The 17,414-nt window shown below is 36.4% G+C and overlaps 1 protein-coding gene across 18 annotated transcripts in view; it reads right to left on the bottom strand.

Moving 5' to 3' along the window:
- Positions 1 to 17,414, bottom strand: part of ncor1 (nuclear receptor corepressor 1) — a 101,079-nt gene that overhangs the window by 52,275 nt on the left and 31,390 nt on the right. For 11 of the 18 annotated variants that reach the window (XM_048188300.1, XM_048188297.1, XM_048188296.1 and 8 more), the window contains exons 10-14: positions 14,654 to 14,892; positions 10,468 to 10,558; positions 9,252 to 9,430; positions 9,118 to 9,172; positions 8,778 to 8,879 (exon numbers count right to left, since the gene is read on the bottom strand). In XM_048188300.1, coding sequence (XP_048044257.1) covers positions 8,778 to 8,879; positions 9,118 to 9,172; positions 9,252 to 9,430; positions 10,468 to 10,558; positions 14,654 to 14,892 — 666 coding nt within the window. Of the gene's footprint in view, positions 1 to 1,498; positions 3,148 to 8,777; positions 8,880 to 9,117; positions 9,173 to 9,251; positions 9,431 to 10,467; positions 10,559 to 14,653; positions 14,893 to 17,414 lie in introns of those variants that run through there. The other 7 variants (XM_048188314.1, XM_048188313.1, XM_048188304.1 and 4 more) reach the window with 2 other exon arrangements.

Genomic DNA, 17,414 nt, shown 5'->3' on the forward strand with positions numbered 1-17,414 from the left:
TGAAGGCAAATGATTTATAAAAAAAATAAAAATAAAAAAAAAATTGTGCATAGATAAATCATTTAGAATAAACACCAAAATATTCCATAAGAAAAAAAAAAAAAGAAAGAAAAAAAACCATTAGTCAATTTTGATTTCATTGTGAGTTTATGGCTGGTGTAAGGTTAATTAGAGATTTTCACATGACACATTCTTGTGTTCAAAAACAGCTGGAGCACAATGGAAAAGAACAGAATGCAGGATGTCCTGGATGTGTAGGAACACGCACCATGGTTTTTATAATCGGTTACGATTAAAGAACACTAAGTGCAAGTCTTGCACACTAACCACATAGAACGGCCAAATAAAGGTTGCAAGATCAAAACATTTGAATAAATATTCATTGTTTTTACAAACTACGTTAATAGGCAGTACTTTTCTTTTCAAGGAAGATACAGAAAATATATCAATGACATCAATTATTTGGGTCTCAGAGGGTTAAGTGCATAGAGGCAGAGGAAGCAATAATTAAATATTAATCTACTGTCAATATTCTAATGTTACCTTATCTTTTATTGGAAACTTTAGCTTTACAGTCAACCTTTGGACACACTTCATTCTGTATCTGTGACATTCTGTGACAGAGGTGAAGCAGCGGTTAACATAACCTGCACTACAAATAAGTACTGAAGCGTTCTCCATTTGTTTCATATCACAAAACATCAAAACTATTTGAAAGTTTTTCAATTCCCAACAAAACAAAATTGACTTGATATATAATGACAAATGCAATAGGAATAGAAACTGGTGGCTGATTATCACTCTGAAAAAAACGTGTCATGAAAGATGCAACTGTAGCACATGGAAAGCTCAGTAAAAATAGTATCATTGTTTTCAAAGCCAAATGAACAAACAGGAAAGACAATAAGCTACAACAAAACTCAAATAATCCAATCAAGAAAAGGAGGGAGAGAAGACTAGGCCAAGAAACAATAAACAGCATAACATTGAAACAAAATTGAGCGTCAACAATATAAAAAAACTAAATCCTCAAATTGGATTTTTTTTTAATCTTCTATGCCTTTGTTTTGTCTTCAGGAGATGTATGAACAATTGCGCTAAAATTTGTTAGCAGCACACCTCCCGTCCTGTAGGTGTCACCCAGGCAACAGCACATCCAAGCTAACCACAGCCACACACAACTATTATAAATGCACTCTATAGATATTGGTATAATGACAGTAAGTGATAATAATAATATAAAATAATACATTTAAATAATAATATAAATGAAATAATATACTAAATATAAATTATTATTATTATTATTATTATTATTATAACTACTAACACAAAATATACATAATGTCCTTTTACATATTATGAATAAATGAATAACTTCAACCATAGCTTACACCACTAAGCAAAAGCAATCTCCACAAACAATCGCAACAGCCTCCAAACCCACACAAAAACTACTCCACAAACAGCCATTTCCTTCACTCATTCAATAAGGTACCTTCATCTACGTTTATCTGCTCCTCATGAATGTCCTTTTCATCCCATTATATATCCCAGAATGCTGTGCAGCCAAGGCCAGAGTTAGTGACAGGAACAGGCTGAGCAGGAGAGCGCGCCTCGGGCAGCCTGACAGCGCCGTTGCGCTGGATCAGATCCTCAGCTGCGGGACCCAGCTCGACAGATCAATGGCGCATATTCCGAGAAAGCGTGCCACGGGGTTGTTTGAGCCTGCTAAAGAAGCAGTGGCATCTCCAACTCATGCACACACAAAAATGTGTGCGAGCGCTAGCTAATCTGGGTGCTAGGGTCAGCCCAGGTAATCCCCGCGGGGTGGAGGGGAGAGGAGCCTGACCGATCTTAACCCAGCCCCGTCAGGATTTTGATTGGCACAGCAAGCTGCTCCACAACTTTCTCACTGGTGTAAGAGCAAACGGCACATACCACTGCGCAGCTCAGAAGGGGTGTCTCGCGTACACACACACATTCTCCAACCCTCCCTCTTTCTCCGAAAAAACTCTGGAGGGACAGAAGAACTCACGGGCTGCCAGTTTAACAAAGAGAAAAAGAAATAAAAGTTGGTTCTTCCCGCTTATGCATATCCTTCTTGCCTTTTCTCGCCCTCTCTTTCTCTAAAACATTCTCAGGGGACTCTGGGAAAAGAAAGCTTGCGTAGAAGTTTGTTTGGAACAGCGTTCAGAACTCCACGTAAGCCGAACTCGACTGACACAAACACTTTTATGGGTCTCTAAGGGTCATACACTCCACCCACACACAGACGAGCTCGGTTAACAGACCCTACTCCACACACAAGCACACAGAGCCCGCTTTAAAGATAAGATAAAAAAATGAACCTGCTTGCCCTCTCTTTTTAATCAGTATGTAAACGTAAGAATCACAACAGGTGGCAGAGGAAACTATGACTGCGCTGTATATATCCAGGTAGCTAAAGAGACACCAGGAAACACTTACGGCAGCGCATGCAAACGAAAACAGCTGCGCATACGCCTTCTCACAGAAAGCACCTGGGGCTACTGGTGGCTGAAGGGTCAGGCAGTGTGAGTGGAAAAGATCAGATCATCTCCTCATTACTGCAGCTCAACTCCTGACTCAAAGACACATGCTCAGCTTGTGATCAGCATGGCAGCGGTGTTCACAGAAGTCCTCTGTTACACACGCTCTTATCCAGCGCTGTCTGTGCTGTTTAGATAGGCTGAAATATAGCTGTAATTAATGCCGATTCCATACAGCAGCTGCTCTCACACATAGGCGACAGAGGGCTAATCAAGTTAGACAGGCCGTGTAGAAGCTCATCTCATATGTATGATAATATTCGAGATATATCACTTGTACTTCAACAGAGATTGGGTTAACTTAGCATTCACCGAATGTTAAAAACCATTTACGGATAATTCAAAATGCTTTGTTATAAAAATATATGGCATTTGGCAGTGCTGTAGTCGAAACCAGCTCATTCGAGTCCGAGTCGAAACCGAGACCAGAGATGTTGGAGTTGGTCCAAGTTCAAGTTCACATAAGATTGGGTCTGAGACAAGACCAAAAGAAATTTAAAGACCTAAAAGAATATGTAAATGTTTGGTGGAAACAATAAAATTGGCACCATACTAATCAAATATACCATGGCATGTAGACTGTATTTTATTTACTTAGAGTGATATTTGTTTAAAAAATAAAGGTAATTTGTAAGGTAAAGGTAATTTGTTAGAAAAGATTTCTATTTTAAATAAATGCTGTTATTTTTAACAATTTTAAATTAAGATTTTAAATCAATCGACTGAAAAAAAAGGATCACAGCATGTTATAAAAAATATTAAGAAGCACAACTGTTTCCGCTTACCAACTCTGAAAATTAATCAGCATATTAGAATGATTGCTGAAGGATCATGTGACACTGAAGAATGGAGTAATGATGCTGAAAATTCAGCTTTGCATCAGAAATAAATTATATTTTAAAGTATATTCAAATAGAAAACCATTATTTTAAATTGTAATAATATTTTTTAAATATATATTGCTGTTTTTGATTAGATAAATGCAGGCTTGATGAGCATAAGAGACTTATTTCATAATGCCACATAAGCTAATAATTATCAAAAATGTAATAAAGTCCTTTCATGTAACCATTTCGCCAGACAACACTTTACATAATAGGCCTGTAGATGGCACTTTGGCTTCATTAACTATGATAGTTTCATCAAATAGTAAACGGTGTATCAACACTAAATGAATTGAACACGACTTTTGGCTTTGTAGTCAGTTAACATCCATTTTGTCAGCGATGCAATTTGATTTATAAAATGAGACAAACCGATGAAACCGCTCATCTGTCCATGTAATTTCCACTTCACGTTTACCAATGAAATTTGAACTACTTGTGCCAGATCACGATTGGTTGGGGTGTTATACATGACAAACCGGCATTGGTGAATTATGTAGAATTTTAAAATATATAATAAATAGATTTTTAATTAAATACTAGCTTTGATTATTGATGGGAAAAAAATTGTTTGGTTTATTTTTTTCTTCCGTCGAGCCATAGGCACTCAGAGCAAGAACCATATATGGCTCGAGAGCCTAGGTTTCGAACAGATTGAGGAAAATCAGTCAGTCGCACACGCACGCAACACATGGCAACGCCTCACACTGACGGATATGTAAGAATAATAGGAATTTTACGACTTTTGAGTGATTCGTTACTATTGTACACATTGTCATGTTAATTATAATTTAAATGCATTTTGTTTTATTGACCACAATATTATCATTGCTATTTGCCCCCAAACATTATCACACACTAATAGTCATTAAATATTTTGAATGGGACTCGAATGGTCTCGGGAACGAGTCCGATTCCTAATATGTTCGAGTACGAGTCAATTCCGAATCAATATGCACACGAGTTCATGACAAGACCAAGACCGTGTCCGTGTCTTGAGTACTACAACACTGGCATTTGGTCAATAGAGTATCTTTAAAACATTCTCACGGTTAAGGATGTTATCAGGTATTACAAGTAAAGGAAAAGAGAGAAAATAAAGTTTTAAAGCACCCCCATGAAAACAGACCAGGAGAGAGATACGAGTAAGGATTCAGTGGAAGAACGATTTTTGAAATATTGTTCATTAAATTAAATGACCAGATTGCAATACCAAAATACCAATGTCTTTACTCTGTAGTACTTCACACACTCTGAAAGCAGAATACTGAGAATACCAACAACCCCCAACATAGTGCTTAGCAAGACTACATTGTGATATCCATGTCACCCTAAAATACCAGACATTACAATATTTCACTGAGCAATAATATGATAAAGTTTTTTTGGTTTGTTTGTTTTTTTGGTTAAACCATACAGTTTCACAGACTACCATTCTTTAAATCATTATTAAAAGGGCTAGCTCACCAAGAAATGTAAATTCTGTCATCATTTAATCACCCTCATGTCATTCCCAACTTGTATGACTTACTTTCTTCTGTGAAACAAATCTAGGTTGTTATATACCTAAATTCAAGTTCAAAGTAATAATAACATAATGAAATGGAATGGCATACATTATTAACCATGCCCTAAAATTCATCATCCATGTTTTGCAGTTGTCAAATCATTTTGAATCTTTATCTTTCACAATCACAGGTGAATGTGATGAAACAGGCCAAATATGCAGAACCAAATGTAAAACAGGTAAAATGCCCAATTATGTCTGTTTTTAAAAAGTTAAAATGATATTGCATTAATAACCCATTTTACTTCCATAATATAGATAGTCCCTTCCCCACAAACACAAACTTTTTGACTGGGTCATGGAGGCTGAAGGTCAAGGTCTTCCTCAAAAACATTGTGACACTGTTTCTCTTATTACATTAGACTTAATCGTATTTAAATGACCACATTAACTATTGGCAAGATTTCAAGATTGGTTACTTTTACTTACAACAGTAGCTTAAAACAACACCTAAATAGCTTGGGTAAATGTGATTAACCAATATCCTGTGCTGCCTAGGTGACGTCAGGAGAAAAGGAAGGTTCTTTCACAGGAAGCACAATTGATTTTGATGAAAGTTTGATTTCTTTAAAACCTGTACTGATGAATAAAATAAAATAAGACCTTGAACACAGATTAAGAAACGAAATGGCGCAAATTTCAGTTGGATGTTTACTTTAAATATTTTGTCAATGTCCCGATGAGACAACCTGGTCTGGATGCCAGGGCCAGATTTCACCCTCAATGAAACACAGCGTTTAGGTATATGCATGTGAAAGTGAGAAGCTGCAGCTACTGCACTCAAACAGCTTTAAAGCTAGAGTCTGAAACTCTCATGTTCTTATCCTTTCCCTCTGTGGTCCCTGACAGCAGCATGGAGCCTCTTGGCTGTGCCAAACAGATAAAACAGATTCCTGGAAAGCTGTGCAGCCCTCCATAAATCAGAGAGAGCAAGAAAGAGACTCTAAAAGCACAGATGCATTTTTGCCTGATAACCTACACACACACACGGTCCGAGTTCTTATGAGAGACAGCATCAACAACGTAAAAAACAACCACAAAACACACCCTCTCATAAAAAAGAAAACACACAACCTCACATTAAGCATGATTCAAACACACCCCCTTCTTATATAATAAAAAAAACCCCATTCAAAACAGAGCCATTTCAAAACACTCACAGGCTTCCTCAGACTGAGACTAAGATGTTGTAACAGTGCATACTGAACACTAGGGGTCTTCTTGTGTACTAAAACAGCATCTCAAAACAGTCCTTGTTTGTGAGAATGAATGGATGAACAAAAACGAGTGCAAAGTCAACGAATACCCACATAATAGATTGCAATTTTGCATTATTTCTGCCATTTTCTCACAAGAAAAAAAAAAAAAAAAAAAAAAAAAAAAAAAAAACTACTCAAAATGCTGTATTTCAGTGAATGTCATTGTGGCCACCTGGGCAAAAACATTCTTTATATCAGACCTGTACAATAAACCTAAACACACACACGCAAAAAAAAAAAAAGGTTTTATTATGCAACTGTAACATTTAACTTTAATGTGCCGTTTCTATTTTATTTGACCCTTGATGTAACTTAGTGATATATTAAATCATATTTTTGAAAACAAATATGACAGCAGTTCAGTCACTAAATTAAGCACATTTTAGGTTACTTGAGATTTTTTTCACATTGCTTTGTTAACTGTACCAGTCTTTACCAAGAAATTCTATTAAAAAATCCTTTAAAAATCTCCTGCGGGAAAGTTAAATTCTTTATAATAATATAAGCAGTTACACTGATGGTTTGGGACAACCATAATGTGTTTTTGTACACATTATGGTATGGTTTTGTAAATTATTAGCAACAGACAGTGTTAAACCATCAAAATTACATGTTTATTGCTTAATGAATTTCCCAGATTTTCTATACCAGGAGGTTTCAAGATTTTTAGTGGCAAGGAGCCCTAAACAATCCCCTTGTGAGATCAATTTTTTTATTAGGCTTACATTATAATATAATAAAATATATTATAATCTTGAAGGATTTAAACTGATATACAGTATTATATCAGTTTAAATGCTTCATTTTGTTGTAATATATTATAATATGAAAACTGAAGCATTTAAACAGATCTGATAGCTAAATATTTTTAAGAAAAGTGAACGTTAACTCTTTTATAGTTATCTGTACATCCCTGAAACCCACACCACCATCACACACGATAATCTATTTAAACTGAGGTATATCACTGATGTATTTTGAGTTTGCACGCTTCACCTGTGGTGGGTGTGTGATTGTAAATGTCACAGAGTTTTGTTCATTCTGTGCCCATCATCCGTTATTTCCGCCACTTTTCATTAAAACATGACGTTTTATTTCACATTTCTTTTGGTTTCGCGTTGCCTCTCTCGTATTGAGGTATTTACTCCGCAAACATAACAGTATTCTTACCACGACTGATTTGGCTCATGGCCAGCCAGCTCACACACGCTCACATCGTTCTCTTTCTATGAAACCTGTAAACCTGTTCTAACTCTATAGCGACAATAACTCTAAAGAGCACTGCGCTTATGTCTCATTTAAACTACAATCGAATGGATTTTCCCACACATGATTTTTGTCCTCTGCGCGGCAATTATTCTTTCTTAGAGCTTAGAGGGAACATTGTACATAACCAATTATTAGTAGATATTTACTGCACAACACCACAGCTCTACGAAAAACTCTACAAAAAGTTGATGCAAATGCAGTAATTTAGAGCCACAATAATCAAAAATCCACAATAATGGTCTGCTAAAAAAAATAAACGCTATGTTCATAAAAGGCTATGTTCAAAAGCATACTACCACACTAATCTTACTATTGCTGCAGTTTACAGTATGCATTGCATTCTGTGCACAGTATGCTAATTTTCCATAATTTTGCATTTTGGATTACAAAATGTGCAACAGAGCTTCCTGTGTGAAATACTGCATCTAGGGCTGGAACAAACAATTATTGTTTTAACTGATTAATCACAACCGCACTCTAACTAACCATAGCGGTAACCATAGCAACAGTGTGAACCATGGCGGTGTCCATAAAACGTGAAGTTTTACCACAACTGACAGCGCGTGATTAAATAAATGATTCCAATCGAGGCGCAAGTTCATCCATTAGATATTTTAAATAACCAATAACAGAGTTAAATGCTTTGTAACCAGTTGCAGAGAGTATGTTTGAGCCACGCACCTCGCAGCCGCGGCAGCTCATAAAAAGCAGAATGCTGTATGATCACAGCCACATTAAGCACAAAATATTAGACTGAAAACAGCATTCTAGTGCTGTGTAAAATTTCACTGTAATAGTCCAAATACTTACGCTGTCGTCTTGAGGTAAGAGAGCCCCAGGATGTTTTCTTTCTTTTCAGATGCTCCTGCATAGAAGTTGTGCTGCTGTGGTTTGCCTTTTCGCTTTTACAGAGCGTGCAGAGCACCATTTTATTCTGTCTCTGTTTTAAAAATTTCTACACTTTAGGCTTTCGGGCTCGATATTTTTGTAATAACAGCTAATTTCCACCATGCCCAGGAGCTGGCATCATAAGGGAACATAAATAGCGTGACGAATCAACGTATTTTACACAAATCGACTAATCGACGCTTCGTTCCAGCCCTAATTGCATCCCAATGCAAAGAGCTCAACTGATGATGGATGAACATCAGATGTGATTTTTAAATGTAACATGTCCACACATATCCATGCATAAGTGAAGGAGGAAAAAGGGGATTTTTTTAAATACCTGATTCCTTCGTCGACGATTTCCAAAATTTCTTCTGACAAGAGTTTTATAGTTTTGACTCTTCTTAGTCAAATAATAGTAGAGCACACAATCAGACACACACTGTGCACAGGGAAAGAGAAAATATAAATACAGCTGCATCACTTGGGCTTGAATTTGAAAAGAAAATACCATTAATGTGACAAAAAAATGCTGTCTGTAGGTGGGGAAGTGTGATCAGAGTCAGTAAAGCTGTTATACAGTGCTTCAGTTCCAACATCCACTGGTGAACATCCAGTTCTGGGTGTGACAGCACAGCAGTCCACCATACTAAACTGAATCACAAAAAAAGAAAACCCACCTTTCTCTCCAGAAATGAAGCGATCAGCCCGAAGTTCTTTGGATGCTGCACAAACCTGCACCACAGAAGAGACAAAGTTGACAAAATGAAGCACACTCTCACTCAACACGTCAAAACAAGCCACATTTACTCACTTTTCCTTGAAGATCTCCTTCTCGTGTTCGGTCCAGACATTCATGAACTGGCGGGATTTGTAGACCTTCATTGGGTCATCCATCAGACCATTCATGTTGATAAACTTCACTCTTCGCTGTTCGGAATCGTACATCATGGGAGGAATGACGGACAACTGCCTCATCTGCTTCTCATTGTTCTGAGAGAGACAAAAAGGTGTTGAGATCCAGAACGGGTCTGCAGCACTTGTTTACATTACTCTAGACTCAGCCTCCGACAGCACACCCATGGGTCACCCTCAGTTCATTTACTAATAGTCTGATGCATGCTGCACACAAAACTTGTTACTTGCGAAAAATCACAAGCGCCAATAAGACAAGCTCCAATCGGTTTATCCGATTGCAACAACTTACGGAAGTAGGAATGGTTTTCATCAACTGTACACTCCACTTTGTTTTCTTAAATTTGTCTGTGAAATAATCAGTAGGCCTACTTTTTTTTTTTTTTTATGATCACAAGTCTACTCATATTACTGCTAATTTCTTTGGCGCTTTTTGAACATTGGACCAACACCAACTGTTTGAACGAGTCTCTTTTAAATAAGCTGTCCTTAAAGCTAGGATGTACAGTTTTTCAGAGGGTAGCAATAGCAAGCTAGCTTTGAAAGCATAAAAGGGGAAAAGATTCCACCCTCTTTCAGAGCTCTCTCCAAAGCCAAGCACATAACATTACAATAATAATGAATGTCAACAATTTATTTACAGTTATTGTTAGAAATTAAAGTGGTTTTGTAAAATGTCAAAATTACCATAATTACGAGAATTTTCTGATAGCTCTGACTTATACCACCTGAGCGCTGCAGATTGATTGTAGCATTAATAGTGTTGACACTGAAACGCATAATTCCTAGTGTGAAGACGTGAACAGTCTCCGCCTCTTTAGTCCCTCTGTTTCCTGTCTAAGTGGGAGGATCTTATCCAAAATAAGGTGCAAAGTAGGTCAAATTTTATGCTGCATAGATTGGCTATGTGATAATTCAGTGGCTCATAGGAAATAATTAAGTCTGATGTATGGGAAAAGGCTGGGATGTATGTTTACCTGCTACTCATCTGGGTGAAGCTCTAAAACTCTGGCTAACACACTTTCTGTACTTGGGGTAAACCCCCAGTCATCTTTTTCTGTATGGATCAGAGTTTATTTCAGGTTATACATCAGATAGTAAAACTAGTAGTTTACCTCCTGCTCAGAGAGGCCGTCAATGATCTCAGATATCTCGTGTTCACTTCTTGCGATGGTGGCAGACAGGCCTGTCCCCCTCTGGCCTACCCTAAAGACGGGAAGGATGAAGCATGGTTAGAGAGAGCATTTCGCTGTTCCTGGCTTTGTTGTCTCTGTAACGGCGCTTTCCCAAGCAAGCAACAAGACCAGAGTCCCACCCTGTTTCTTCTCCCACAAAAAGCCTTTGAAGCAGCGGTTACAGCTATTGGCAAGATTCCTCTGGGTCTATTCATGAGCTCTGGAGTTCTGAAGTTCTTTGGTTTAGAGACTGTTCCAGCAACAATAGCTACATACTCTGGCTTATCTAAACAATCAAGAAAGGCAAACAGCATTGAGTAAAGTTGGATGGCTTGATCTGAATGAACAGAACTATAGACATAAGTCCTGCAACCTTTATGAGGGGTGATAAAAATAATTTAGGGGAACACACAAATTGCCAGAACTATATATACTATATATAAATATATAAAAGGTCTGACGTGGTCTTGCAGAGGGTTGAGAAGCAAGATTCATATTCAGTGGATCTATTTTTCAACAATGGCTATAACCAAATGATTTATGACATTCACTTCCACTAATGGTTCTCAAATGTGCATTTTTTTTTTAGGAGTGCTTAAAGTAGGGCTGCATGATATTGGAAAAAACTGACATTACGATATTTTGGTTTTCTGCAATATAAATTGCAATATGAAATAAATTCACCAGATTACTTGAATAGCTCTTGTTTGGAAAGAACGAATAATTCTAGAATTATTGGGGTGATTTAAATTAAATAAAGAGTGCTTTATATTTTCCAGGTAAGTCTTCAGGTACACAAAATAAATAAATGTAAAATAACACTGTATAGTCTTCACTGTATAAATTGAATGTATAGTCTTCACTGTATAAATTGAATATAATTATTCTGTTTTAAAGCTGCAAAAGTGATTTTCTCTTTGTATTTTGTATGTTAACATTCATGACACAGAAAGAAGATAGAATAGCCTGTCACTTTAAGACTGCGCTGACCTTTAAGAAATACGCAAAATCAATATAATGATACACATCAGTTTTCTTTGTTTGTGTGTTATTTAAGCCATACAAAACAATGTTTACAAGGATAGTCTCAGAGATGGACATTTTGACATAATTTGCGGCTTCAGTATTTTACTTATGCAGTTTAAAAAAAAAAAAAAAAAAAACCAACAACAACAACAACAACAACAGCAACAACTTACGCTACGTCCTACACCTTTCCCTATTCAACTTACGGAAAACGCTTAACTGACGCGACACCAGTTCCGTTTTTTTCCCGTAATTTGAATACGGAAGGCGGCCTGGCAGAAGCTAGATATTTTACTTCATAACTTGTTTAAATATGGATTTTTTTTAAATTTATGTAATTGTTTTTTTTTTTTTTTTTTTTTTTTTTTTTTTTTTTACACAAACGCACTTTGAAAGTTCACTTTCAAATTTTATTTTTAAAATGAACTAATCCTTTAAATCAGGGGTATCCAAACTTTTTTTTAAAAGGGGGCCAGATTCGATGTTGTGGACACATCTGGGGGCTGGTTCCTTATGTGTGTGTATTGTGTGTGTGTATATATATATATATATATATATATATATATATATATATATATATATATATATATATATATATATATATATACATACATATACATATACATATACATACATACATACACACACACACACACACACACACAGGTGCTGGTCATATAATTAGAATATCATCAAAACTTCATTTTTTTTATTGTAAATTATTTTTAAAAATGAAACTTTCATATATTCTAGATTCCCTACATGTAAAGTAAAACATTTTAAAAGTTTTTTTTTTTAATTTTGATGATTAGAGCGTACAGCTCATGAAAGTCCAAAATTCAGTATCTCAAAATATTAAAATATTTCCTAAGATCAATCAAAAAATGGATTTTCAAAACAGAAAAGTTCAAGTTCTTTAAAGTATGTTCATTTGTGCACTCAATACTTGGTCGGCAGCACATTTTACAGCAAATGACTTGCTCCTAAGCACAAATTACAGCATCAGTGAAGTCTGGCATGGAAGTGATCAGCCTGTGGCACTACTGAGGCACTATTGAGCCTTCAGATCATCTGTATATTGTTGGATCGACTGTTTCTCATCTTTCTCTTGAAAATATCCCATAGATTCAGGGGTCAGGCATGTTGGCTGGCCAATAAAGCACAGTAATATCATGGTCAGCAAACCACTTGGAAGTGGTTTTTGCACTGTGGGCAGGTGCTAAAGTCCTGCTGTAAAAGGAAATCAGCATCTCCATAAAGCTTGTCAGCAGATGGAAGCATAAAGTGCTCCAAAATCTCCTGGAAGATGGCTGTATTGACTTTGCACTTGATAAAACACAATGGACCAACACCAGCAGACGTCACAGCCCCCCCAAATCATTACTGACTTCAGAAACTTCACACTAGACTTCAAGCAGCTTGGATTCTGTGCCTCTCCAGTCTTCCTTCAGACTCTGGGACCATGATTTCAACATGAAATGCAAAATTTACTTTTATCTGAAAAGAGGACTTTCGGCCACTGTTCACTGTCCAGTTCTTTTTCTCCTTAGCCCAGGTAAGATGCTTCTGACGTTGTTTCTGTTTCAGAAGTGGCTTGGTAGTCCTTTTCCTGAAGATGTCCGAGTGTGGTGACTCTTGATGCGCTGACTCCAGCTTCATTCGACTCATTGTGAAGCTCTCCCAAGTGTTTGAATCTGCTTTACTTGACAGTATTCTCAAGCTTGCGGTCATCCCTGTTGCTTGTGCACCTTTGCCTACCCAATTTCTTCCTTCTAGTCAACTTTGCATTTAATATGCTTTGATACATCACTCTGTAAACAGGCACCCCATTCAGTAATGACCTTCTGTGACTTACTCTATTTGTGGAGGGTGTCAATGATTGTCTCCTGGACCATTGCCAAGGCAGCAGTCTTCCCCATTAGTGTGGTTTCAAAGAACAAGAGATAGCCGGAATTTATACTGTAGGGATGGTAATTTAATGAAACTCAAATGTAAATATTCTAATATTTTGAGATACTGGATTTTGGACTTTCATTAGCTGTACGCTCTAATCAACAATTCTTTTTAAAAAAAACTTTGGAAATGTTTTACTTTTCATGTAGGGAATCTAGAATAAATGAAAGTTTCAATTTTTAAAATAACTGACAATAAAAAAATTAACTTTTTCACGATATTCTAATTATATGACCAGCACCTGTATATATATATATAGATAGATAGAGAATATATATATATATATATATATATATATATATATATATAAAAATAAATTATATGTTTTGTTTCTTTAAAATATGACAGATTTGACAAAAGCTTGAGCTGACAGAAGAATAGCTTGAGGACACAGATGTAAATTTAATACACAAACAATATCTGTAAAACTTAAAGGGTGAAATTTAAATATTATTACTGAGTTAGAACTCTATTCTTATTTACATTAAAAAGTACTCTAATTAGATCACCGGAGATAAAACCACACACTGAAATTCATCCCTGGGCTGTAGTTTAGACACCCCTGCTTTAAACGGTACGATTTTAAGCTTTAGCCGAAATTAAAAGTGTATGTAAATCGAACTAATTATTTAAAAAGACCCAAAACGTCTTAAACTCATGAATTATTACTTTGAATTAGTCAGAGCAGTTGTGGGCATACTGACTAAACCACATGACATTACCCTCATTATTGACTTTTTAGCCATATTTAACAGTGTAGTATAGGATTGTTAACTTCAAAATCCAGTCCAATCTCATCTCTAGTCTTGTTTTGGTAAACTGGTCTAAAGTAATAAATCAATACGGCCAAAGAGTCTTATGCAATGTTAAACTGGAATATCTATACTTTATAAGTTTTTGTTCTATCAGCAAAAACAACAGAGTCTGTGTTTTTGGTGAATCAAGGTCAATAGTATGCAAATGTTCTTCAGTTCTGCTTTAGTGGTGTTCCAGAAAGAGTTCCCTGTAATTCAGGGAAGCCCTGCGACCTCTGTACGAGGAACTATCACAGCCTGACCTCTGACCCTAGCACCCATAGGATCCTCAATGCTGATTGGCCAACTGCTGAGTCAGGACAGAGCACAAGTGTGTCAGGGAAAAGCAATACCGGTGAATGTGTGTGAATGACAGAGCGTTCATTGGGTCATCACGGAAGCTGGGGGGCCTGGCTGACCTCTGGAAACGTTCCTGTTGCTCGCGCTGTTTGCGGATCTCAGGAAACTGCCTCTCGTAGTATTCACGTGTACGGCTCTCTTTGGCTTTACGGCGGGGGTTGTTCTCCATCCGCTCAACTTTTTTCTCCCACTCAGTCATCAGCTCATCATACCGCTGGCAAATTTTCTGCTCCTAAGGAAAAAAAACATTTTTGCAAAATAAAACAAAATCCTATATTTTAATAATTTGACGTTAAATTGGTCAATCTATCCGATCAAGTCTTTGCTAAAAACATAAGAGGACGTTTGGGAACTTATTCATTTCTAAATATTTAAGTGCAATAACTGAAATTACTGAATTAAATCACTCAGAAAAACTGATCAAATTGATTGAACATAAGGCTGACACAACCTATAACTTATCAAATATGTAGCTAACAAGCTAATTATTTTGGTAATCAAGCAATTATTTATTCATTATTCAATAACATTAAATACTATATAGTATATAGTATATTATACTATATATCATTATACAATAACATTAAGTACTGCATGCGCATACTCTATTAAAATGTAAATGCATGATATACAAAAGTTGTTTACATTTCTGGTTCTTATTTACTAACTGATGCAGCCCTAAATTTTCTCTTTTATAAAAAAAAAAACACCAACCACCACCACCAAACAAAAAAACAAAAATCTTCTGAGGAACAGAACTGCATGCACTGGCTATAGATCAGCATGTTGACTGAGAATACTGTGGAAAGCAGAAAATAAACTGCACTGTTAATTCCATCCTATTAACTTTGTATTCTCTGTAATATTCTTGGCCTGCAGTGTCAGATAAAGCTGAAAGGAAGGACAGAAAGAGACAAAGGAGGATACAGAGAGCCAAATACAAGGAAAGGGAGTAAGCAAGAACAAAGATGTTCAACAAGAAGACCTGTGCAGAGAGACTTGTGTCTATTCTACAGTACATTGAACAAAAAAATGTGTTTTTTTTTCTCCCTCTGAACAGTTAACCTTCCTCTTGGCTTTGGGCCACATCACAATTCTGACTGTTCTTGGTCCAGCAGGCTTGACCAACCAAGTCTACTAAAAAGTGATTGCACTGAACTACTATACCTTCCTGAGAACAAACCTATTTAAAAAAAAACAGCAATCAAAATGCTTCCTTGCGGCTAGTGCAGCTTTTTTTGGAACAGGATTTAACGAAAACATCACTATTCAACAGTCCTGAATGGACTACAAAAGACAAAGAAAGAGAGAACAATACAATACAACAATTTTCCAGTAACAAGACATTTTTTTCTGTCCACAAAAAAAACAAAACAAAAAAAACAAACAAACAAAAAAAAAAACCATTCAATTGTGATGGGACACATTCACAGCCAATCAGAAGAAATGTAATGTTTGATATGCAGAGCAGAATTTAAAACATAAGATTTGGGCTGGGCTACACAAAAACAAAACCATGTTAACATCAAAATGTCATGTTCTCCTAAGAGTTTTTAAATCTTGTTGCTGTATTGCGTCACATGTGGTAAGGACACAGAGTTATGGGCATCACAACAGCTTTGAAGAGACATGAAATGACCTCTAACCAAGTTCAGACACACAAGACAAACTATAAATCATAAGTAAAAGTTGACTGATATGCAAATGAGGGCATGTCCAATAAGGTACAGAGATCAACATGGAATTACTTTATGCAAATAAAATGACTCTGATCATTATTCCCTCAACACATCATTATTATCTGTTATTTATTAGTCATTTTTATTAGTCATAAACTATCTCTGTTTAGCACTATAAACATTTGCCCCACACATCCAAACAAAAACTAAACGTATGATTGCTAAGCACAGTGCAATTTGTACCACACATGAAAGCAGACTGTGTTTGTATGTGCAAACAAATGTCATATATAAAGCATAGTCTGTAAAGACATAAAATTGTGTGAAAATGGACACGCAGGATTGTGTGTTTAAAGGGATAGTTCACCCAAAAATGAAAATTTGATGTTTATCTGCTTACCCCCCAGCGCATCCAAGATGTAGGTGACTTTGTTTCTTCAGTAGAACACAAATGATGATTTTTAACTCCAACCGCTGCCGTCTGTCAGTCAAATAATTGCAGTAGATGGGAACTTCATCTATAAGAGTAAATAAAGCTTGCTTAGACAAATCCAAATTAAACCCTGCGGCTCGTGACGACACATTAATGTCCTAAGACACGAAACGATCGGTTTGTGTGAGAAACCAAACAGTATTTATATCATTTTTTACCTCTAAAACACCACTATGTCCAACTCCGTTCATGACTCCTTTAGTGATGTCTGATCGCGCTCTGACAACGGAAGTGATGTCTCGCGCATATACTTCAATGAGTGTCAGACATCACTGCCACTGTCAGAGCGCGATCAGACATCACTAAAGGAGTCATGAACAGAGTTGGACATAGTGGTGTATTAGAGGTAAAAAATGATATAAATACTGTTCAGTTTCTCACACAAACCGATCGTTTCATGTCTTAGGACATCAATGTGTCGTCACGAGCCGCAGGGTTTAATTTGGATTTGTCTAAGCAAGCTTTATTTACTCTTATAGATGAAGTTCCCATCTACTGCAATTATTTGACTGACTGACGGCAGCGGTTGGAGTTAAAAATCATCATTTGTGTTCTACTGAAGAAATAATGTCACCTACATCT

This window comes from Megalobrama amblycephala, linkage group LG4, assembly GCF_018812025.1.
Source record: "Megalobrama amblycephala isolate DHTTF-2021 linkage group LG4, ASM1881202v1, whole genome shotgun sequence".
In the NCBI taxonomy this organism is placed as follows: Eukaryota; Metazoa; Chordata; class Actinopteri; order Cypriniformes; family Xenocyprididae; genus Megalobrama; species Megalobrama amblycephala.